Source organism: Leptinotarsa decemlineata, unplaced genomic scaffold, assembly GCF_025532065.1.
Source record: "Leptinotarsa decemlineata unplaced genomic scaffold, Ldec_3_MD MMD2_tig00001621_RagTag_RagTag, whole genome shotgun sequence".
Taxonomy (NCBI): Eukaryota; Metazoa; Arthropoda; class Insecta; order Coleoptera; family Chrysomelidae; genus Leptinotarsa; species Leptinotarsa decemlineata.
The window spans coordinates 404,698-422,888 of NW_027412566.1; the positions used below are offsets into that span (position 1 = coordinate 404,698).

The 18,191-nt window shown below is 37.0% G+C and overlaps 1 protein-coding gene across 4 annotated transcripts in view; it reads left to right on the forward strand.

The window, feature by feature from the left end:
• sev (receptor protein-tyrosine kinase sevenless) overlaps window positions 1-14,463 on the forward strand; it is a 109,273-nt gene extending 94,810 nt beyond the window's left edge. For 2 of the 4 annotated variants that reach the window (XM_074176109.1, XM_074176111.1), the window contains exons 18-28: window positions 972-1,556; window positions 2,458-2,700; window positions 3,533-3,754; window positions 5,472-5,661; window positions 6,947-7,058; window positions 7,123-7,317; window positions 9,085-9,297; window positions 10,701-10,918; window positions 11,384-11,538; window positions 13,024-13,080; window positions 13,176-14,463. In XM_074176109.1, the coding sequence (XP_074032210.1) occupies window positions 972-1,556; window positions 2,458-2,700; window positions 3,533-3,754; window positions 5,472-5,661; window positions 6,947-7,058; window positions 7,123-7,317; window positions 9,085-9,297; window positions 10,701-10,918; window positions 11,384-11,538; window positions 13,024-13,080; window positions 13,176-13,423 (2,438 nt within the window). In that variant the 3' untranslated portion in view covers window positions 13,424-14,463. Of the gene's footprint in view, window positions 1-971; window positions 1,557-2,457; window positions 2,701-3,532; window positions 3,755-5,471; window positions 5,662-6,946; window positions 7,059-7,122; window positions 7,318-9,084; window positions 9,298-10,700; window positions 10,919-11,383; window positions 11,539-13,023; window positions 13,081-13,159 lie in introns of all 4 variants that reach the window. The other 2 variants (XM_074176112.1, XM_074176110.1) reach the window with 2 other exon arrangements.
• Window positions 14,464-18,191: the final 3,728 nt, after the last annotated feature.

An 18,191-nucleotide genomic window follows, 5' to 3' on the forward strand; every position in this document is an offset into this window, starting at 1 on the left:
TTTGTTTTTTGAGCAAAACATATATTTCTCATGCTATAAAGTTTGCTATAAAGTTTGTGTTGTGCTTCATAGCGAAAAAATATATTTTGCGCCTCATAGGTGAAAACAACATTCTGCGCTTCATAGCGAAAAATATATTCCGCGTAATATATTGGGAAACATACATTTTGCCATTCAAATCATAAAATACAGTTTGCGCTTCATAACGAGAAATACAGTTTGTGCTTTATAGCGAAAAAATACATTTTGCGTTTCATAGCAAAAATATATTTCTCACGCTCACATAAAGTTTGCGCTTCAAAGCGAAAAATATATTCCGCTCAATATAAAGCGAAACGTACATTTTGCCATTCATATCCAAAAACACATTTCGCGCTTCATATTGAGAAATGCAGTTTGTACTTTATAGCAAAAAAATACATTTCGCGCTTCAAAGTGAAAAAATACATGTTGCAATTCATAGCGAAAATACAGTTTGTACTTTATAGCGGAAAAATACATTTTGCACTTCATAGCGAAAAATACAAAAAATATATTTTGCGCTTTACAATAAATGAGTGCTGCTCATATATTCATCAAAGAATTCGTGGATCAGTCATGATCATACAGAACTATCACTCGGGAATCTATCTGAATACAAAACCTTTTCTCCTGAATATAATTGTGAAAAGAAATGTTTGGAGTGAACGACAATAAGCTATTGTATGACCCTAACACACAGATGTCTTGTGTTACTAAAAACTTGGATTTAGAAAGCGCAAGTTCACATTCTATGCGAGTAATTTTTCCAACTGGGCCAACAGTATCATCACCTTGGATCCATGCGATGACCCACCCTTCACACTAGTGTATTAGGGATATTTTTGTTCGGTATAATAGTGTATAATTCTTCACGCAGGAACCTGATAAAAAAATATTTACTTATAATTGAACAGGCGACATTTTCGATCGATGTTTTTTCATTTTTACAGTACCGTCGAAACCGAGGAACGTATCCGCCATAGTCCTCAGTCCTAACCTCGCACGGGTTGTATGGTCACCTCCAGAAGAACTGAACGCGGCAGTTGTCCACTACGAGGTCCATTGGCAGACAGAAACCACACCCTCCGGCGTCAGACAGAAGGGGGAACTCAGGGTGAACGACTCCGAAACGCTGACCACCTTCTTGACCAAGCTGACTCCCAACGAAACGTACACCGTTTGGGTGAGGGTGTATAGTGAGAACAACGACACCCCAAATGACAGCGACAGGGTGAAAATAACGACATATCCGGAGCCGCCCATTCTGAAGCTGGTGAAAAAAACCGCTTACAATCTGGAAATTTCTTGGGAACCCATCGAATATATAGAAAAATATGTGGTAGTGTACGCCCCGATTACTACCGAAGACTGGCGGGAAATCGAAAAGATGAAGGAGGCTAACAAAAGCGTGGTTATGGTGGTTGAAAATCTCAAGCCGAGTATGACGTACAAGTTCAGGATGAAACTGTTGTACGAGGGGAACGAAGAGATGTACGTCTGGCCTGGAGATGCTCGGTTTACATTCGAGACGCTCGGTAAGTAATATTTTCATTATTGGTTGTCACGAGATGGATACCAAACCACTGACAGTGTTCTTCATCTTCTATAGAATGATTAAGCGTTGCTTCCAGTACATTCTCGAAAGATACATGCTTCCCTCCAATTAACAGGATTATATGCCCAAGAGAACTCCACTTTTCCGGTAACTCTGTCCAGGACAACTCATTGGCTTGATTCTGACATTGGCTTGATTCTGAAGACTGCTTAATTAGCGATGAACCAGGGAATGGAAGAACATGATATTTTTTGACAGGCATGCCTTAATTTGTTGATCTCCAAACTCACAGTCCAAAACGAAATTTTCAAACAATATCAGGATCTTTTTAAGAACTGGTCAACATCTCTAAAATTCATATACACTTCTCAGTGCTCATTTCTGTAAGACAACTAAAGGTTTGCTGCTTCGATTTAGTTGTATTCAACAGACAAAGTCATTTTTGGTCACCTGGTAGAGGCCTTTTCATCACCTTTTCAGTAGTACTGGTGATATCATTTTTCTGTTGGTTGTTGATGATTATTTTTCCTCACAGGTATTGGTCTGTTCGTTAGATCTGTTGGTGTTCTCAGGTATTAGTAGCCTGTTACCAGTACTGCTACACTCGACACTCCAGGAACATCTTGATCTTTCTTATTCTTTTTATCCTTTGTGTAATGCTCAAAAATTCATCTATAGATGTTCTCAACAAAAACTGTAATTACCCTCTTTACGATACTATCGATAGTCTCGGTGAAGACATTGTTTTTGAAACTTTGGCAACAATAACAAAAGTTCCATTTGAATTTGATGGAGTTTTTTCATAAATAGATCTCAGCAGAGCGGTCCCTGTAGCGTCTAACAATCCTGGAATATATATTCCTTATGGTTTTTGATTTCAGGTGACGTTCCAAGTCCCCCAGGCATGCCTCTCATCCAATACATCACACCAAATATCTACAAAGTTATTTGGGAGGCATCCAGAGATAACGGCGCTCCTGTAGAAATGTACAAACTAGAAGGAAAAATTTTGAGGTTTTACAGAACGAAAAGAAGCACCAACAGAACGGTTCCGTTCTACAATACTTCGCCATCTGTGGAGCTTGAGGATCCCGATGAGTGGAGAGTTTTTTACAACGGAACAAGTAAGTATGACAATTATCATAATTTTTGTGATTATACATAATTGATTTGAAATAAATAATCAACCGTTGAGTTGAGGAAAGAATTCCATCCAACATCCCATGTGACTTCATTATGTAACTTTTCATTTTGGTACCCTTTTGCGGAAAAAAACAACTGTCCTGCATTTCAATTTATGATACTTCATTTGAAAGATAATGTGAAAAATAATGAAATTTGAAAAAATGTACATTGAAGCAATCTAAAAAAAGTGAGAACCGTGCATATTTTCAATAATTTCAAACTAAATTAATTCACAATAGATGCTCGAACTGTTCTCTATTAGATGCTATACAACAAGCGCCAAACGTGATGGCGGGCCCGCCCCCATGCGCCCAAACTCATTTTCAATGTAAGCTCCCCTACAGCTTTTGCAACACATACAAATGATCTGTACAGAGGCGTATCTTTACTTGTCTACCAATGCTGTTGAATAATTTGTGTTGTTTCTGAAATAATGTCATCGCCTACAAAAATCAGTCATCAAGAGTGTATCATTATTTAATATTATAATGAACTTGCCTATCACCTAAAATACTAAATAAAATATGAAAATAAATTACAAAGAAGTCACGGTCCATTTGCTACCCTAAATAAAACTAATTATAGGTACTACACTGGCCGGCAAAGGGCTTATCTTAATCCAATAGTAATTAAGTTAGAATAGTCTATACCTGCGCGGTCGCTTGCCATCACGTTTGACTCTTGCCATACATGAGTATAAGTCTCGAAACGTCTGAAATTTCGGAACATTTCCGGAGTTTACATAAAAAATGATAGCCGTTTTTTTCATAGATACTTCCTGGATAATCAGCGGATTAGACGAGAAACACAAATATGCCTTCCGAGTATCGGCTTATAATTCATACGGATGGAGCAATACGAGTGAAGAGAGCAACGAGTTCGATCCGATGGCTGCCAGGATGGCCGAAAAGCAGAACCCCATGAAGCTCATCCTCATAGCGACTTTGGTCCCGATCTCCATATGCGTTATATTCATTCTGGTATTCGTCTTCCGTAAGTAGAGGTTTTTATGCATTGTTCCCAAGATATTTATCCTCAAAGTAACGTTTCGATATTTTGAAATAGCCAATTTTGGAGTTCGTATACATTATCGTTCGTCTTCGATATTATCACGACGGCAAAGTGTCACTTGCCATATTCATGTGCCCTGCTTGGTAGCTGAACTTGAAATTGAAGTCATTTCATACCAAGTCGTCATCTTGATTTCGTTCAGATTGGAGCCTGGCTCCCTTACCTTTTCAACTGATATTTGTCAGAGGGACAAATGGGTCATGACTGATGGTAGGATGGCGACATGAATGTCCTGAGACACCAGTGCCGCCCTTCACGGTGTACCCCTTCCTGGCTGGGGTGGGATGGATGAAAAGATTGTTCATTTTTTAACGGAGGACATAGGGGCCTCATTCGACAGATTGTCAGGGCCTTCTATATTGGGAGAGGTCGTCTACAGCATAATCCATAGCTTCCCTAACTAAATAATTTTCATGAGTTTCTGCGCAATCAAAAACTCACTGATTTTTCGACTGAATGGACTGCCGAATGGAAGGTAGCTGCAAATCTCTGCGGATGGCTTCATTCCGCACGAACCAAGGAGCATTCACAATCATCCTTATTAACTTGTTTCTCCGTCTAATATCTCCAGAATGGAGATATTAGACGGAGCTCTTATCTCCAGACGCCTGAAGCATACATCGTGTTTTAGATGGTAATTTTATTTCTGAGACTCATTTTAGATCTTCTGTTGATCAGAGGGTACAGACTGGCTATCCGACCCTTGATCCTTGTTTTAACTGATATAATGTGTGGGTTCCAAGTGAGCCTGCGTTCTATTAAAAGGCCGAGGTACTTTACCCGCGCTTGCCAGTTGATCTCTCTTCCAGAGATCGTCAGTTGCCTAGTCAGAGAAGATATCGTTCTTCCCATGGTTATCGCCTGAGTTTTTTCCGGTTTCACTCGTATCTTCCACTCGAGGTACCAGCGCTCGAGGTCGTCCAATGTACGTTGCATATAGACGATCCCGAGCTCCAGTCCCATGTAAGATGAGAGGAGAGCTGTGTCATCGGAAAGACGCTGGTGTAGAGCGAGTATAACGTGGGAGAGAGCACAGCGAAGATCTCTCTGTTGTCAGACAGGGAGCCTTCTACTCTGACCTGAAATGTTCTGTCTTTCAGGAAGGACCCGATCCACCGGATCAGTCCCCGAGGCAGGTCGAACGCGTCTAGTTTGTGTAGAAGGCCTTCGTGCCAAACACGATCGAAGGCCTTCGAGATGTCCAAAAGGACAAGGTGAACTTTTCGGTTGTGGTTTAGTTCTTGAATGGTATTTTCGACCAGTCTTAGAGCCTGTAACTCGGAGAAAAAGTCATTCTTGTCGATGCTAGTCTATTTATACATTGCTGTGGTCTGTAGTTGTGTCGTGGAAAGGCCTGATTGGTCGGCGGTGTGCATGTTTGGTAGGAGGCGTTCCGGCTGACTGGTGGGGGTAATTGGGTGGTGTGATGTGTCACGCTCGACTGAAGGCTCATTGATTATTGTTTTGGGCGGTGTGTTTCCTGTTGGTGGAGCACTAGCTTTGACCAAGGCTTAGTATATGCCTGTACACCTTTTTACTTTTTTACACTATCTTCGTGAATAAGATCTATTCCTCTGACAACGGAGCTTATTTTGTCATCATTCTTACCTTGATATAATCGAATAATTTATATTTGCAGTTAGTTGCTCGGGAAAACGGAACAAGAAAAAGAAACTGCAGCAAGTGATACCCACGCTGCCCAGGATGTCTGATGTGGAGTTAGCTACCTTGAGGGAGTTACCCAGGAGGGGAATTCATAACACGAATATCCTCTATGCATCCATACAACCTACGCTGGAGGAACTGAGTTTGTTACCACAAATAAGACGGTAAATATAAATTGCGAAATATTTTTATATATTGTCTCCCAAAGTCATATAGTGCATTCCAGTTGAAACAAGTGCCCTGAATAAGTTCAGTTGATATCAAGACTTAAAAATTGTGAAACACGTCAACTTTGGTTTTCAGGGAGAAACTTTACAACATATAAGTCAACCTCTTGTCAATCACCCCCAACAACTTGTACGAGTTTGTAAAAAAACATATAAAGTTTTATTTCTCATTTTTCATAATGAAAATGACAGAAATAAGAACTCACTGTGACCGACATAGTGACTCAGCTTAGTTGTACTTTATGAGTTCCTAGATGGTCAATTTTCGATATTGGGGTAATTTAAATCCCAATATGAGTCGCCAAATTCACACCCAATATCCCCAGACAGTAAATGTTGGAGCAGAAATTTTGGGTGACCATATTGAAGGACCTTTCTTTTTGGAAGCAGTCCTGTTAAATGGTGAAGGATCTTTCAATTTGCTGAATACTCAAATCATGCCAAGCATTAACAACGCCACCCAAAGTCGAACCAGGGAACTAATGGAGCACTGAAAAGACGGTAACAAATTATGATCACTTAACTTCCATTAGGACACACCAAACTCACTCACGAATACTTGAAATCTCTAGCAGATCAACCACAGTGTCACATTTGTGAAGTTGCACTGACAATACAACATATCATAGTGCAGTGTCCAGTGTTTTAATTAAAAAGGAAAATGTGCAAAATATCGAAGGAAACCTTGAGCTATTTCAATGCTAGCAAGATTTTGAATTACACAAGTGCTCTGAACTTGTCCAACAAAATATAATGAAGTAATTAATCTAGTTACTGCCTTGTAAACATCATATTCGCCGCTAATAACCATAAGGTTGATGCGGTTATTTTCAAATTCAAAAAAATTAATAACGCCATCCAGTTAGATCATCTGATACAAAATAGGGTAGTTTCCCAACAATATAGGGCTCCTACTCATTGCGTAATACGTTGATAATAACTTTCCGGGTCGAAGATTGAAAGGAGAGGTTCTACAGAATGTCCACCAACATTTCCCGATTTCACTCTTCTAGATTTGTGTTCTACGAGACGAAGATGGTTTGAGGAAATGAATAACTAGGTTATCAACACCTGATATTCTCAAGAAATGTGACAGGGCTGGATAACTATTGAAAGACCTTGCAAATGAGGCACTGCTCGACTATTATTTCCATTTGAAAGTTCTGACATGTTCATGTAGGAATGTGTAATTCATATAGTGATAATATTCTCATTTTCACAGGGATCAAATTACTCTGACGAAATTCCTTGGTAGCGGAGCTTTTGGAGAAGTTTTCGAAGGAAAATCTAAAGGAATCGACAACAGCAATGCCGAAACCAAAGTTGCTGTGAAGGTAGGCTACTCCGCCTTTTCAAATTGAGTAGATCAATCTATGTAATCGTTTATTCATCTTTTAGACACTGAAGAAAGGTGCTTCAGAACAGGAGAAGAGCGATTTTCTACAAGAAGCGCAATTGATGAGTCATTTCAAGCACGAGCATATTCTTCAGCTCCTAGGAGTTTGTCTTGATAACGATCCACATTTTATAATTATGGAGCTCATGGAAGGTGGAGACTTGCTCACTTATTTGAGAGAATCAAGGAATCCACTGGTGAGTTGTAAGATTCATGAGAAAATAATACCAATTCCTCAGAAGCAGAATTTTCAATTGATGTTATTTATCACTTGGTGCCATCTTTCTATCACTGATGTTTGGAGTAATTTTATTATTATTACTTAACAAGGAGTAGTTTAGTAAAAATATCTATGACGGTTTTTGAATCCGTCCAAAAATTGCATGAATCACTTTTGATACATATTTCCACATAGTTGTTATTGATTGCCTATTCTTTGTAATAACTGCGATTGTGTTAGTAACGTAAAATTTCATTCATAGAAAATAAAAACTTATTTCAAAACAGATATCCTCATCTCGGTCAATCTCAATATTTAAATTACAAACTCATGATGTTATTGTAAGCCGAACGTTGACCATTTGGATTCGGTCGAAACTTGCCGAACTTTGGCGGCATCATGGAGGATATGGTACGTTTAGGCTAGACTAAACAAATGTATTCTGTCGATGAGTTATAATACTGGTAACGCGAAAATGCAAGCTAAGGGTTCTTGTAGTTAGCTTCGCTGACGCGAAGCCTGATCATACTTGAATAGGCGGGCCCAAAAATTTATTTAAAATAAAAACTGACCAATGAGTTCTATGAAAAGAAGATAAAGGTCTCAAGGGTAAAGGGTTATGAAAAAATTCGGGAATATTAAAAAAATCAGACCAATCAAGGGAGGGTACAGGAAGAAGTGTTATTGACGGTTCCGCGGACTCGGGGAATACTAATTGACAGTTTCGCAGATTGAACCAAGAAGTTAATCAGAATTGGTTGTTGCGATTTGATCATCGGACGATTCGGTTATATAGAGTCCAGTGTTAATAAAGTTAATTATAGTGGAATTATGGTAAATCGCGGTCAGTGAGTCAATTGTTGTGTTTCGTTTTGGTGGCACTTAGAACGGATTATTATTTTACACGGATACCGTACCGAAGAGGAAGGCCTGAACCCAGGCTAGACCAAGGAGACGTAATACGATAACCCAGTAGAGTATCATGAGTCAATTTGAATTTTTATCAACCCCCATATTATTTTAGAGAGAAAGGAGATGTCATTTTGATTTTGTAATTGTTTTGTCTTATTTTTTGTCGTGTCTTGGGGACAATATCAGAAACGAAACAAATGACACCATACCCCTTTTCATATACGTAAATACTATAGTACTAGTACGCACGTATTTGAAGCTAAACAATAGTACGACGGCCAGACAAGTTTAAATAATCACTTCAGAATTTCCGCCAAGCTTGAATAATTTTATTGAGGTTTTCGTGTAAGTTAGAATTCCACCTCATGAGAGAATATATAACATTTTACGAGTTGATAACGAGATAATTCTTGTTTTTGAGAATCAGTTATCATAGACATGATTTCATTTAAAATTTTGTTTTTATTGTTTTTGTATTAATCCCATGTTTTATTTTTTCTCTACGCGGTTGTGGTCTATGTACTTACCCATTTATTCTGTTTCTTTGTTTTTGTAATATAAGCATAATCTGAAGCATCTTTTTGTTTTTAATGGCTCATCAATTGAGCAGGTCCCGCACTATTTCAGAATAGTTGAAATACCGTTAGCCAAAAGTATCATCCTCCAGCCTCGTTCGGTACTTAGAAGAGAAATAATCTCAAAATGGTACACGGTGTTGTTAGGTTTCTAAAAGACCGGCCTTCGTGCGATCGGCACGAACCCTACAGATATTAATTTTGCATTTCTGATGATTCTCTGGTAGTTGACTAATCCATGATCATTTCATTTTTAGACACAAACTCCATCACTTACATTGATCGAGCTTCTGAAGATGTGCGTCGATGTTTCGAAAGGTTGCAGATACTTGGAGGAAATGCACTTCGTCCATCGAGATTTGGCGTGTCGCAACTGCCTCGTTTCTTCGTGCGACGCTGATTCAAGGATTGTTAAGATCGGAGATTTCGGTCTCGCCAGAGACATCTACAAGAATGACTACTACAGGAAGGTAAGAATTGCTCATGTATAACTAACTCTATACTTACTATATATTCCATTAGTTGTAAAATATTATATTGAATCAACAATTAACGTCTGTTTACCTGATAAGTTTTTAAATAAAACCCTGTATGGTTCACTTCTAAAGTATACTTGTCTTCTACAAATAGTTTAGTCGGGTTAATGCTTGAAGTTTCCGTTGCTTCTAGAATTTCACTACAGGATTAGTATTTTTTTACAGTGACCTTTCACATGGTGAAAATCAATAACATTATTCATGATAGGAATTACAAATTTTTACAGTAAAGATTTCATTTCCAATACGCGTTTCACTACATAGTAGCATCCTCTAATCAATAGAGATCACTGATTAGTAATTAAATAATTTCAAGAACATGTAGCCGGTAGCTACAAAGCAGGTTCATTATTGTTACTAAGGATTCGACTAACTCGAGTAAATTTTTCATGAAAATAAATGTCAACAGAACTGAAACTGTACATCAACAACGACGGCCATTGAATGTCAACTGAGCTAAAACGATATGTCTTATGGACTATACAGCATACAACTGGTGTTCATGGAGGGCGTGCAGATGATGTCCATGGAGGACGTTCAAATGATATTCAACATCGGGGCATTTGTACGTCCCAAGAATATCCGTAGGATGTCCACTGTATCAAAACTGTACATCCTAGGGATGTACCGAATATCTTGAGCTGATGTTCCAAGAGCGGCACCACCATGGGACCATTTGTGATATTTGGGCAACCCATACAGACACTCATTCTCATCATCACTATCAACATAAACTAGCAGTTTACCACAGCGTGATGTGTCCACAGAGAATTTTAATAAAGAATTAAATTTGAAAAAAGATGGCAGTAAATAACAACTTCAATCCGGGTATTATTTATCACATGCTCGACAAAAAACAAGCCGGTAAACAATTATACCCTCACATCAAAGATGATACCAACTTCCAAAACACTGACGTATACAGGAAATGCATCAGAAAAGATATACCTACTAGTCAAAGTGTGGCTCGATCCCTAAAGTTTATATTGAAGAATATCTAGGAATTTCAAAACCAGAATCGACATAAAGTACTACATACTACACACAAAAAATCATTGATAACAATAATTTACCTGGTTTGTACCTGTTTGATACCTGTTCTTAAAACTACCTGTAGTTTGATGCACTGTTTACCAATTAGTGATATTTATTAATAAGGATATATTTTTAGTGGGTGAAGTAGCAATCCAACTGAGGATGCTACTATGTAGTGAAACGCGTATTGGAAATATAATATTTATTGTGGAAATATTTAATCATCATCTTGAATAATGGATCAGTGATTTTTTTCTGTCACTTCCAGAGAAATGATGTGTTATAAAGATTTTATTTCCTAGGAAGGAGAGGGTCTTCTGCCTGTTAGATGGATGGCTCCGGAATCGTTAGTGGACGGTGTTTTCACTAGCCAGTCAGATGTATGGGCATTTGGGGTGCTTCTTTGGGAAATAATGACCCTGGGTCAACAGCCCTATCCAGCCAGGGCTAATCTGGAGGTTTTGCATTATGTAAGAAGAGGTGGAAGGCTAGGGAAGCCAACCGACTGTCCTGAAGAACTGTAAGTAATAAATTGTAAAGCAGAAATTGTAATCAGAAATCATTGTTATTTGTTTCGAATAAACACAATGAAAATTTCTCAAAATTTAAAAGTTTATGACATACCGACCAAATTTATATTTTCTGAAAAAATCCTCCAAAATATCAGTTTAGGTTTCTCTTATCATTTTCATATAAGAGATGTGTCATCTTCAAAAATTTCACCTTCTCTTTTCAAATTCAAACTGGAACGAGAATTTGCATATATGTGAAATTTAATTGACCTAAGAATGGGACCTTAAGGAACAATATCTACACATGTGCTTTTTAAATAATTTTTGAAAGCACCGAAAAAATTTATAAATTTTCGCTCTCTCCAAAGGTGGTTCACAAATTTCTGTTTAATTTTTCATTCTGCTAACGTTTCTAGAAATGAATTTCATATACTCTACCTATACTCAAATGTTTGAAAATCATTGCTTTTTAGCCACGAACTGATGTTGAAGTGTTGGGAGTTTGAACCAGAAAGTAGGCCCACTTTCAAGTACTGTTTCGAGGTACTAGAAGAGTTACATCGAAGAACGCTGAGGAATCCAACTACAGGAGCTCATGAGGGACAATATATCAGCACTGTACCAGATCGTAAGTATGCCTGACGTTTAAATTCGGATTCTCATCAAAAGTTTAAGCAGTTCTTTCATATTTCTCCAGTTGGTACTTCAGAAAAACTTCTTTGCTTCATTGATTGGAAAAATAATCTTGTGGATTATCGTAAAAGAAGTCAGAGCTATGCATATTCAAAATGTCTGTCTTTTGAAAACAATGTTGTTCAAAGCCATACCTACATCAATCAAGCATCTGGAGAAGTATGACAGTATGGCACATAATATCCATCATGTGTGAATTCATGAAAATATTCTCAAGCATGTGCATCAGAACGAAACTCGTTTATAATATCAAACTAAAAACTATCGAAACCTAATAAAATGATAATTTTCAAGATGTTAAACCCTAACAGCGAAATTATTTTTCATTTCATGTTTTCAGGTTGGCATTTTTCAGTTTTTTCTACTTCGAAATTGACCATATTCACGTAAAAAAGATTGCCCGTGTTTCTGGTATTTTCGATAGTTTTATAAGGGGCAACATTGTTATTCGACGTATGACATTAAGAAGATATGTAAAAATTTTGAATTTTACCGCGTTTGAATGATTTAATATTTTGTTCATATTGTATACTTATATATCTAATGCACGCAATCTAATCTAATGCACGCAACAATTCCACCTACCAATATGTTTATTGTTTTCAATTGAAGCATTCATAAACTTTACTTGCGTTAGACATAGATGAAATATGAAGAAAATATTAAGTTATTTAAAAGCGGTAAAATTCAAAGTTTTTACATGTCTTCTTGAAATTATACGTCGAATATCAGTGTTGCCAAGCATGCAACTCCCGAAAATATCACGATCATGCACAACCATTTTTACGTGAATACGGTCAATTCAGTAGTTGTCTGTAATGTATTGTTAGTGAATAAAAACTGAAAAAATATATGGCTCATATTTGGGGCCTGAACCAGATAGGGAAGTACACCCAGGAGCATATGCAAAAAAAAACGTTATAAAAAGATCTGTTGAGAATAACTAATTCAAAAAATCAGACTCAGAACAAATACAGGGCTCACTCATTGGTTACTATTTATTTGACCTTGACTGCAGACGTTTTCATAAAGGGATAGAGACAGCTCGTCCTTTTCTTAGAGCAAAAAACAAAAGTTAGCTACATAATTGTCAGTAACTCTTGACACAACTTACCGATTACTTTGAAGAGAATCTTTAATGCACTGAATAAAATAAGCTCCCAAAATGACCATGCATTTTTTTTAATGCAGGTGTGGAAAAAAATATTGTGATATTTCATTTCAATAATTTCCACCAGTTTGTGATATCCGCTTTTTCTTTCCGACCAGTCCATTGATCTTTAATGGTCGACACTCGAGAGCTATATCCAGTTATATATTTGACTGACAGAAAATTATGAATGTTGCCTGAATAATCATTAACAAGCTTGACATAAAGCATGTAAACTAATCCTCATTGTTTTCATTGAATGCTTTGCAGTGTTTGCTGGGATATCGAATGAAGCTTATTTTCGGGATGAAAATCATAACGATTCAGGTAATCAAAATCATCTTCATTAAAATTCTAATCAACTATCAATCGATACAATCGAATCCTTTCGAAAACGTCAATGAAGTTCGCTCTATGTCCAGGTAACTCTTGGAAGAGCGACAACGAAGACGATGCCACCAAAGAAAAGACGCCATTTTTGAAAGAGGAAAATTCACCTGCTGAGGAAGTTTCCACTTATCTGGAATTGATAAATGATCCTGAGCCGGTTTTGGAGAACGATGGTTACGAGGTACCAAATCAGATGATGAAGAAAGTCGAAGCAAATGGCGGTTTGTTCCAGAATGGGGAAGAAAAGGGGATCGTTCCGGTCGGTGGGAACAAAAACTGAGGACTTCCGAATTTCAAGTTCCTTATTCATCTATTCCTCGTGTTAGGTCGAGAACTTGCCAGGTTTGCTTTTATCCTAGTACTTAGAATAGTAACAGCAAACCATGTAACCTAAGAATTAGGAATTGCGTAGTAGCCATGTTCGAAAAGTACAAACATAACTAGTGTATTTGACATGGTGTGTGTCGAAAGATACTTCTTGACGTTCTGAAAATCAATGAAAGATAAGATCAAGCCAGACCTGTGTGGAATATTTTTGTATGTGATGGATCGAAATGAAAACCACGTAAATATATTTTTTGATCTGTCAATTCAAACTTCTAGTGGGAAACCTTTGATATTTCAAACAGGAAGTGTGGTTATATAATTTTTTCCAAAGGCATAATTTTTCTCCAACGATTTAAAATAACAAAACCAACTCTCTATGTAGGGATTCAATGATAAGAAATTACTAATTATTGAACATTGATTCAATAATGACCGTGCTAAGAAGTGGTTGAGGTTTCTGCTTTCAAGTACGTATAATACGTATAATTTGGAGCAAAAAGATGATTCAAGTGATTGTACAAAACGTATATATATAATTTTTTTAATCGAGAGAGTATCTCCTAGGAAAATATTTCATACCTAGTGAAACAACAATGGTGGATACAGATCGGTATTAGGGGGACTGACAAGTCATAGATCGGGAAAGACTATTAGATAGAAGATAGATTGTATCCCAAAAGAAGGCAGTTTTTAATTGAACCAGGTTCCAAATACAATATTCCATTTTTGTACGTCAATTTTTCTAGTTGTGTAAATCAAATTCATGTGTGACAGTCAAAAATGATAATACATTCTCAAAATTCTCTCGCTGGTTTTGTCAAAAAAAAAGTATGACCGGCGGTAATCGTATAGTGTACCTTTTCATATTGACTGTAACTGCCATTGTGAATATATTTATTGTAAATATTTGCTGTAAATATCAAGTTTTATGTGATGTAGATTGTAAGTTAGCATAAGAACCAGATAAGTATGTAATAAAACGTTCAAACTGAATGTGTTTATTTTTTGAATACCGCGAACATGGTTGACAGAAGTGAACATTTACAAGGAAAAATATTGTATTCATGGTGTGATATCTATGGATCCACAAGAAGGTTTATACACAGTCATCAAGGTGACCTCTCACAGAGAGATCACAAAAAATGTATTTAAAATAATTTATAACACTAAAGCTTATTGAAAGTAACGGAACAATTCAATTATATTTCCTAAATCCGGGTTGAACTGCGTCCGGTATTTGTAGTTATTCGACTTTCAAGCAATTTTCAAGAAGCATGACTACACTGGTAGTGACACATTGTAAATGTTTTGAGACTTGACGTCGGGGTCTCAAACTGCCTACTCCCCAGGTCTCATCGCTGGTTTCTATCTGCCTACTCCCAAGCGGCGATTGTTAGGTTTTTATTCATTATAAATTTCTGCAATCGGGCCAAACCATCACAGCAAAGTCCTGTTGTGAATAAATCGACGAAATGTACCGAAAATTGCGTCAGCAGCAGCCATCACTGGTCAACAGAAGAGGTCCGATCCTGCTCCACAACAATGCACGTTTCACAAATTACCGTCCATAAATTAAACAAATTGAGCATCGGAATTCTGCCTCACTCGCCATACTCCCCAGACCCCTAGCCAATAGACTACCATCTTTTCAAGCATTTCGATTACTTTCTCCCCGGTAGAAGCTTCGCCAATCAGGACCAGACAATAACGGCTTTCGTCGACTTCATCGAGACCCCAATTTTTATGCTGACGGAGATAATCGACTTGTGTTAAGTTGATAAAAGTGCACTGGTTTAAATGGCACTTATTTCGATTAAATTGAATAAGTATTCACTGTGATGTTACAGTCCAAAGTTGACTCATAAAATCGGACAAAACTTGAAACAACCTAATATTTGACTATTCGCCTATAACCATAACTTTTGTTTCGTTTTTATTTATTGTCATTTCATTTTTCTTTAATACTTCATTCTATACTTCCAAGTTTTCCTGTAGAAAAAAAGCTCCTTCTGAGATATCTACCCTTGGTAGATTTCTGTACGCCACATGTGGTTTTTTCATTTCAGTAGAACACTTATTATTTCATCCAAATACACAGCAGAGGCTGGATCTTCTGGAAGAAGGAAATATTAAGAGCAGATAGTTGGTTCACAGATGGATCAAAAACGCCTTCAGGTTCTGGTGCAGGTGTTTTCAGTCGCAGACATACCTAGGAACCTATGCGACTGTATTTCAAGCGGAAATTTACGCTATTGAATTGTGTGCGGAGAGATTGAAAGAATTCAACGTCATACACAAGGCAATAAAAATATTATCGGACAGTCAAGCGACGTTGGAAGCTCTTGGATCCTACAGAGCAACGTCTAAATTGGTAGCAAATTGCCAAAAACGACTCTCCTAGATGTGAAGACTTAACAAAGTTGTCTCTGGTCTGGATTCCTGGTCATACTGGCTTGGAAAGCAATGAGGCTGCTGACTCTCTTGCAAAGGAGGGTGCTGCAAGCAACTTCATCGGGCCAGAACCTGTCATAGGCATCGCTTCAAGCTTTGCCAAACAAAGATTGAACACCTGGATGGCAAGAAGATTTATGAACTTTTGGCAGAATTCACCCTTTGAAGCTCGATACCAACCAGTTGTTGGACTATAGTAGGGATGAGCTACGATGTCTAATAGGTCACTGTTATTTGCATCATCATATGCAGAAACTTGGACTGTCGGAAGACAGTGTGTGATGAAGCACATACTTTGTGCCTGCCCCGCTGAAGACCTAATCAAGTTTTCAGAGTTTGACAGAGCTGTACTCTTACCATGTGACTTGAAAGACCACTCACCATCCAAACTAATCGGCTTCGTTAAGAGCTGGGTTTATTTGGTCGAGTGTGAATAGGTATGAGCCAGAGTAAACCCTTGCGGGTTGCGGTGAAGGGTTGAAAAAACCCACTCACTTTTGACCCAACCTAAACCTAACACAGCAATTTAGTTAAGTTAAATCAAATAGTTTAATAATTTCAGTAAAAGTGAAATATTCCACAGACTAATAATCTCCTTCTAAAAATTTAACTGCCTACTTCCCCTATGGTTTATTTAAAAATACTTTTTCTTCTCCAGAACAAAAATACTTACTGCCTCTTGACACAGGTTTCGCTTACCAAGTTAGCATCATCGGGAAATGACTAGCGTTATCAGGAGATAACTTGCATAATCAGGAGATGACTTTCACTAGTTCGGACTTCCATTGTCTACTATATAAAATGATTTGAAATCCCTGAAACAACTGAAAGAGAAGAATTAAAAATGAATAGTCGAAAATAACAATTATATTAAGCAAAACAATCCTGAAATGAGATAATATGAAATAAAATACAAGTAGAAATAGAACAATTGAATAAATAAAAATGAAGAAATGAAAAAAAAGATAAAAATAAATAAAAAGTGAGATGACTATTTATAGATCGTTCGAGTACTTTCACTTATCCCCGCTAACAATCGAAACGTCGTGAACTAACGTAACTTGGAATCTCTCCACTTTTTATTTATTTTTATTTATTTTTATTTTCTTTTTTTCATTTCTTTATTTTTATTTATTCAATTGTTCTATTTCTACTTGTATTTTATTTCATATTATCTCATTTTAGGTTTATTTCGCTTAATATAATTGTTATTTTCAGTTATTCATTTTTAATTCTTCTTTTTTAGTTGTTTCAGGGATTTCAAATCATTTTATATAGTAGACAATGGAAGTCCGAACTAGTGAAATTCATCATGAAACATTGTCAATCACCTTCAAACAAAGGAGATGACTAGTATCATCAGGATATGACTAGCATCTTTGTTATAGAGGAAATGACTAAAGTTAGCATTATGAGGAGATTTGTTTAAATGCATCTTGCATGGTATTTCTTTGTTCCTAGTATTGTTCAGTACCTGACTATAACTAATATTTACCCGTTTTCTTCCTCTCATTACGTAAGAGTGGGAACAGTCTGAAGTCTGTGGAGAGTTGAGAGAAAATAGTTTGAGAAAAATGTCTTCCAACAAGGACTTCCGAACTTTGACAATTGATAACAGCCATTAAATTGAAGGATGTAGCCGTTACTACGTGGCAGGAAATCATAATGAAGAAAAGAGAATTGAATTTCTATGTTTTTTACCACTTATATCTGTAACTAACGTTACTGCAAATTCGTCCTATAAGGACATTTTCAAATTTATACATTAAACTAGCAATGGTTTATTACATTAGCCCTTATATAGCACCCTTGTAGGTAATAGAGGTACTTGGCTTGATTGAGTACCTAAATTTACAATATACAATGCAGATGTGCTAATTCGAAAACCAGTCAGTAAACTAAATCGATTTTGATCATTTAACAGGTTGCACCCTCAATGTTTATGCTTGTGAATTTCCAAGGATTCTAAATAGTTGCGTTTGTAACCCTTCCTTGCATAATACAAAATTTCCGTATCGTTTAGATTCGAGAACTTGCGGTTGCATGGCAAGGAATGGTTTGAATACGTCGAATCATTTTTTCCTAGTCTGAAGGACCTTTCATGTTCAGCATACCGTTTTTGGAAATTTCGACCACATTGCCCTACATAAACACTATTACACTCCGGACACTTAAGCTTATAAACTCCAGATTTCTCCAACTTGTCCACCTTATCTTTGGCATTGAAAAAAAAAGGGGGTCGAACTCTCTAGACATCAATGTCAAAAAGC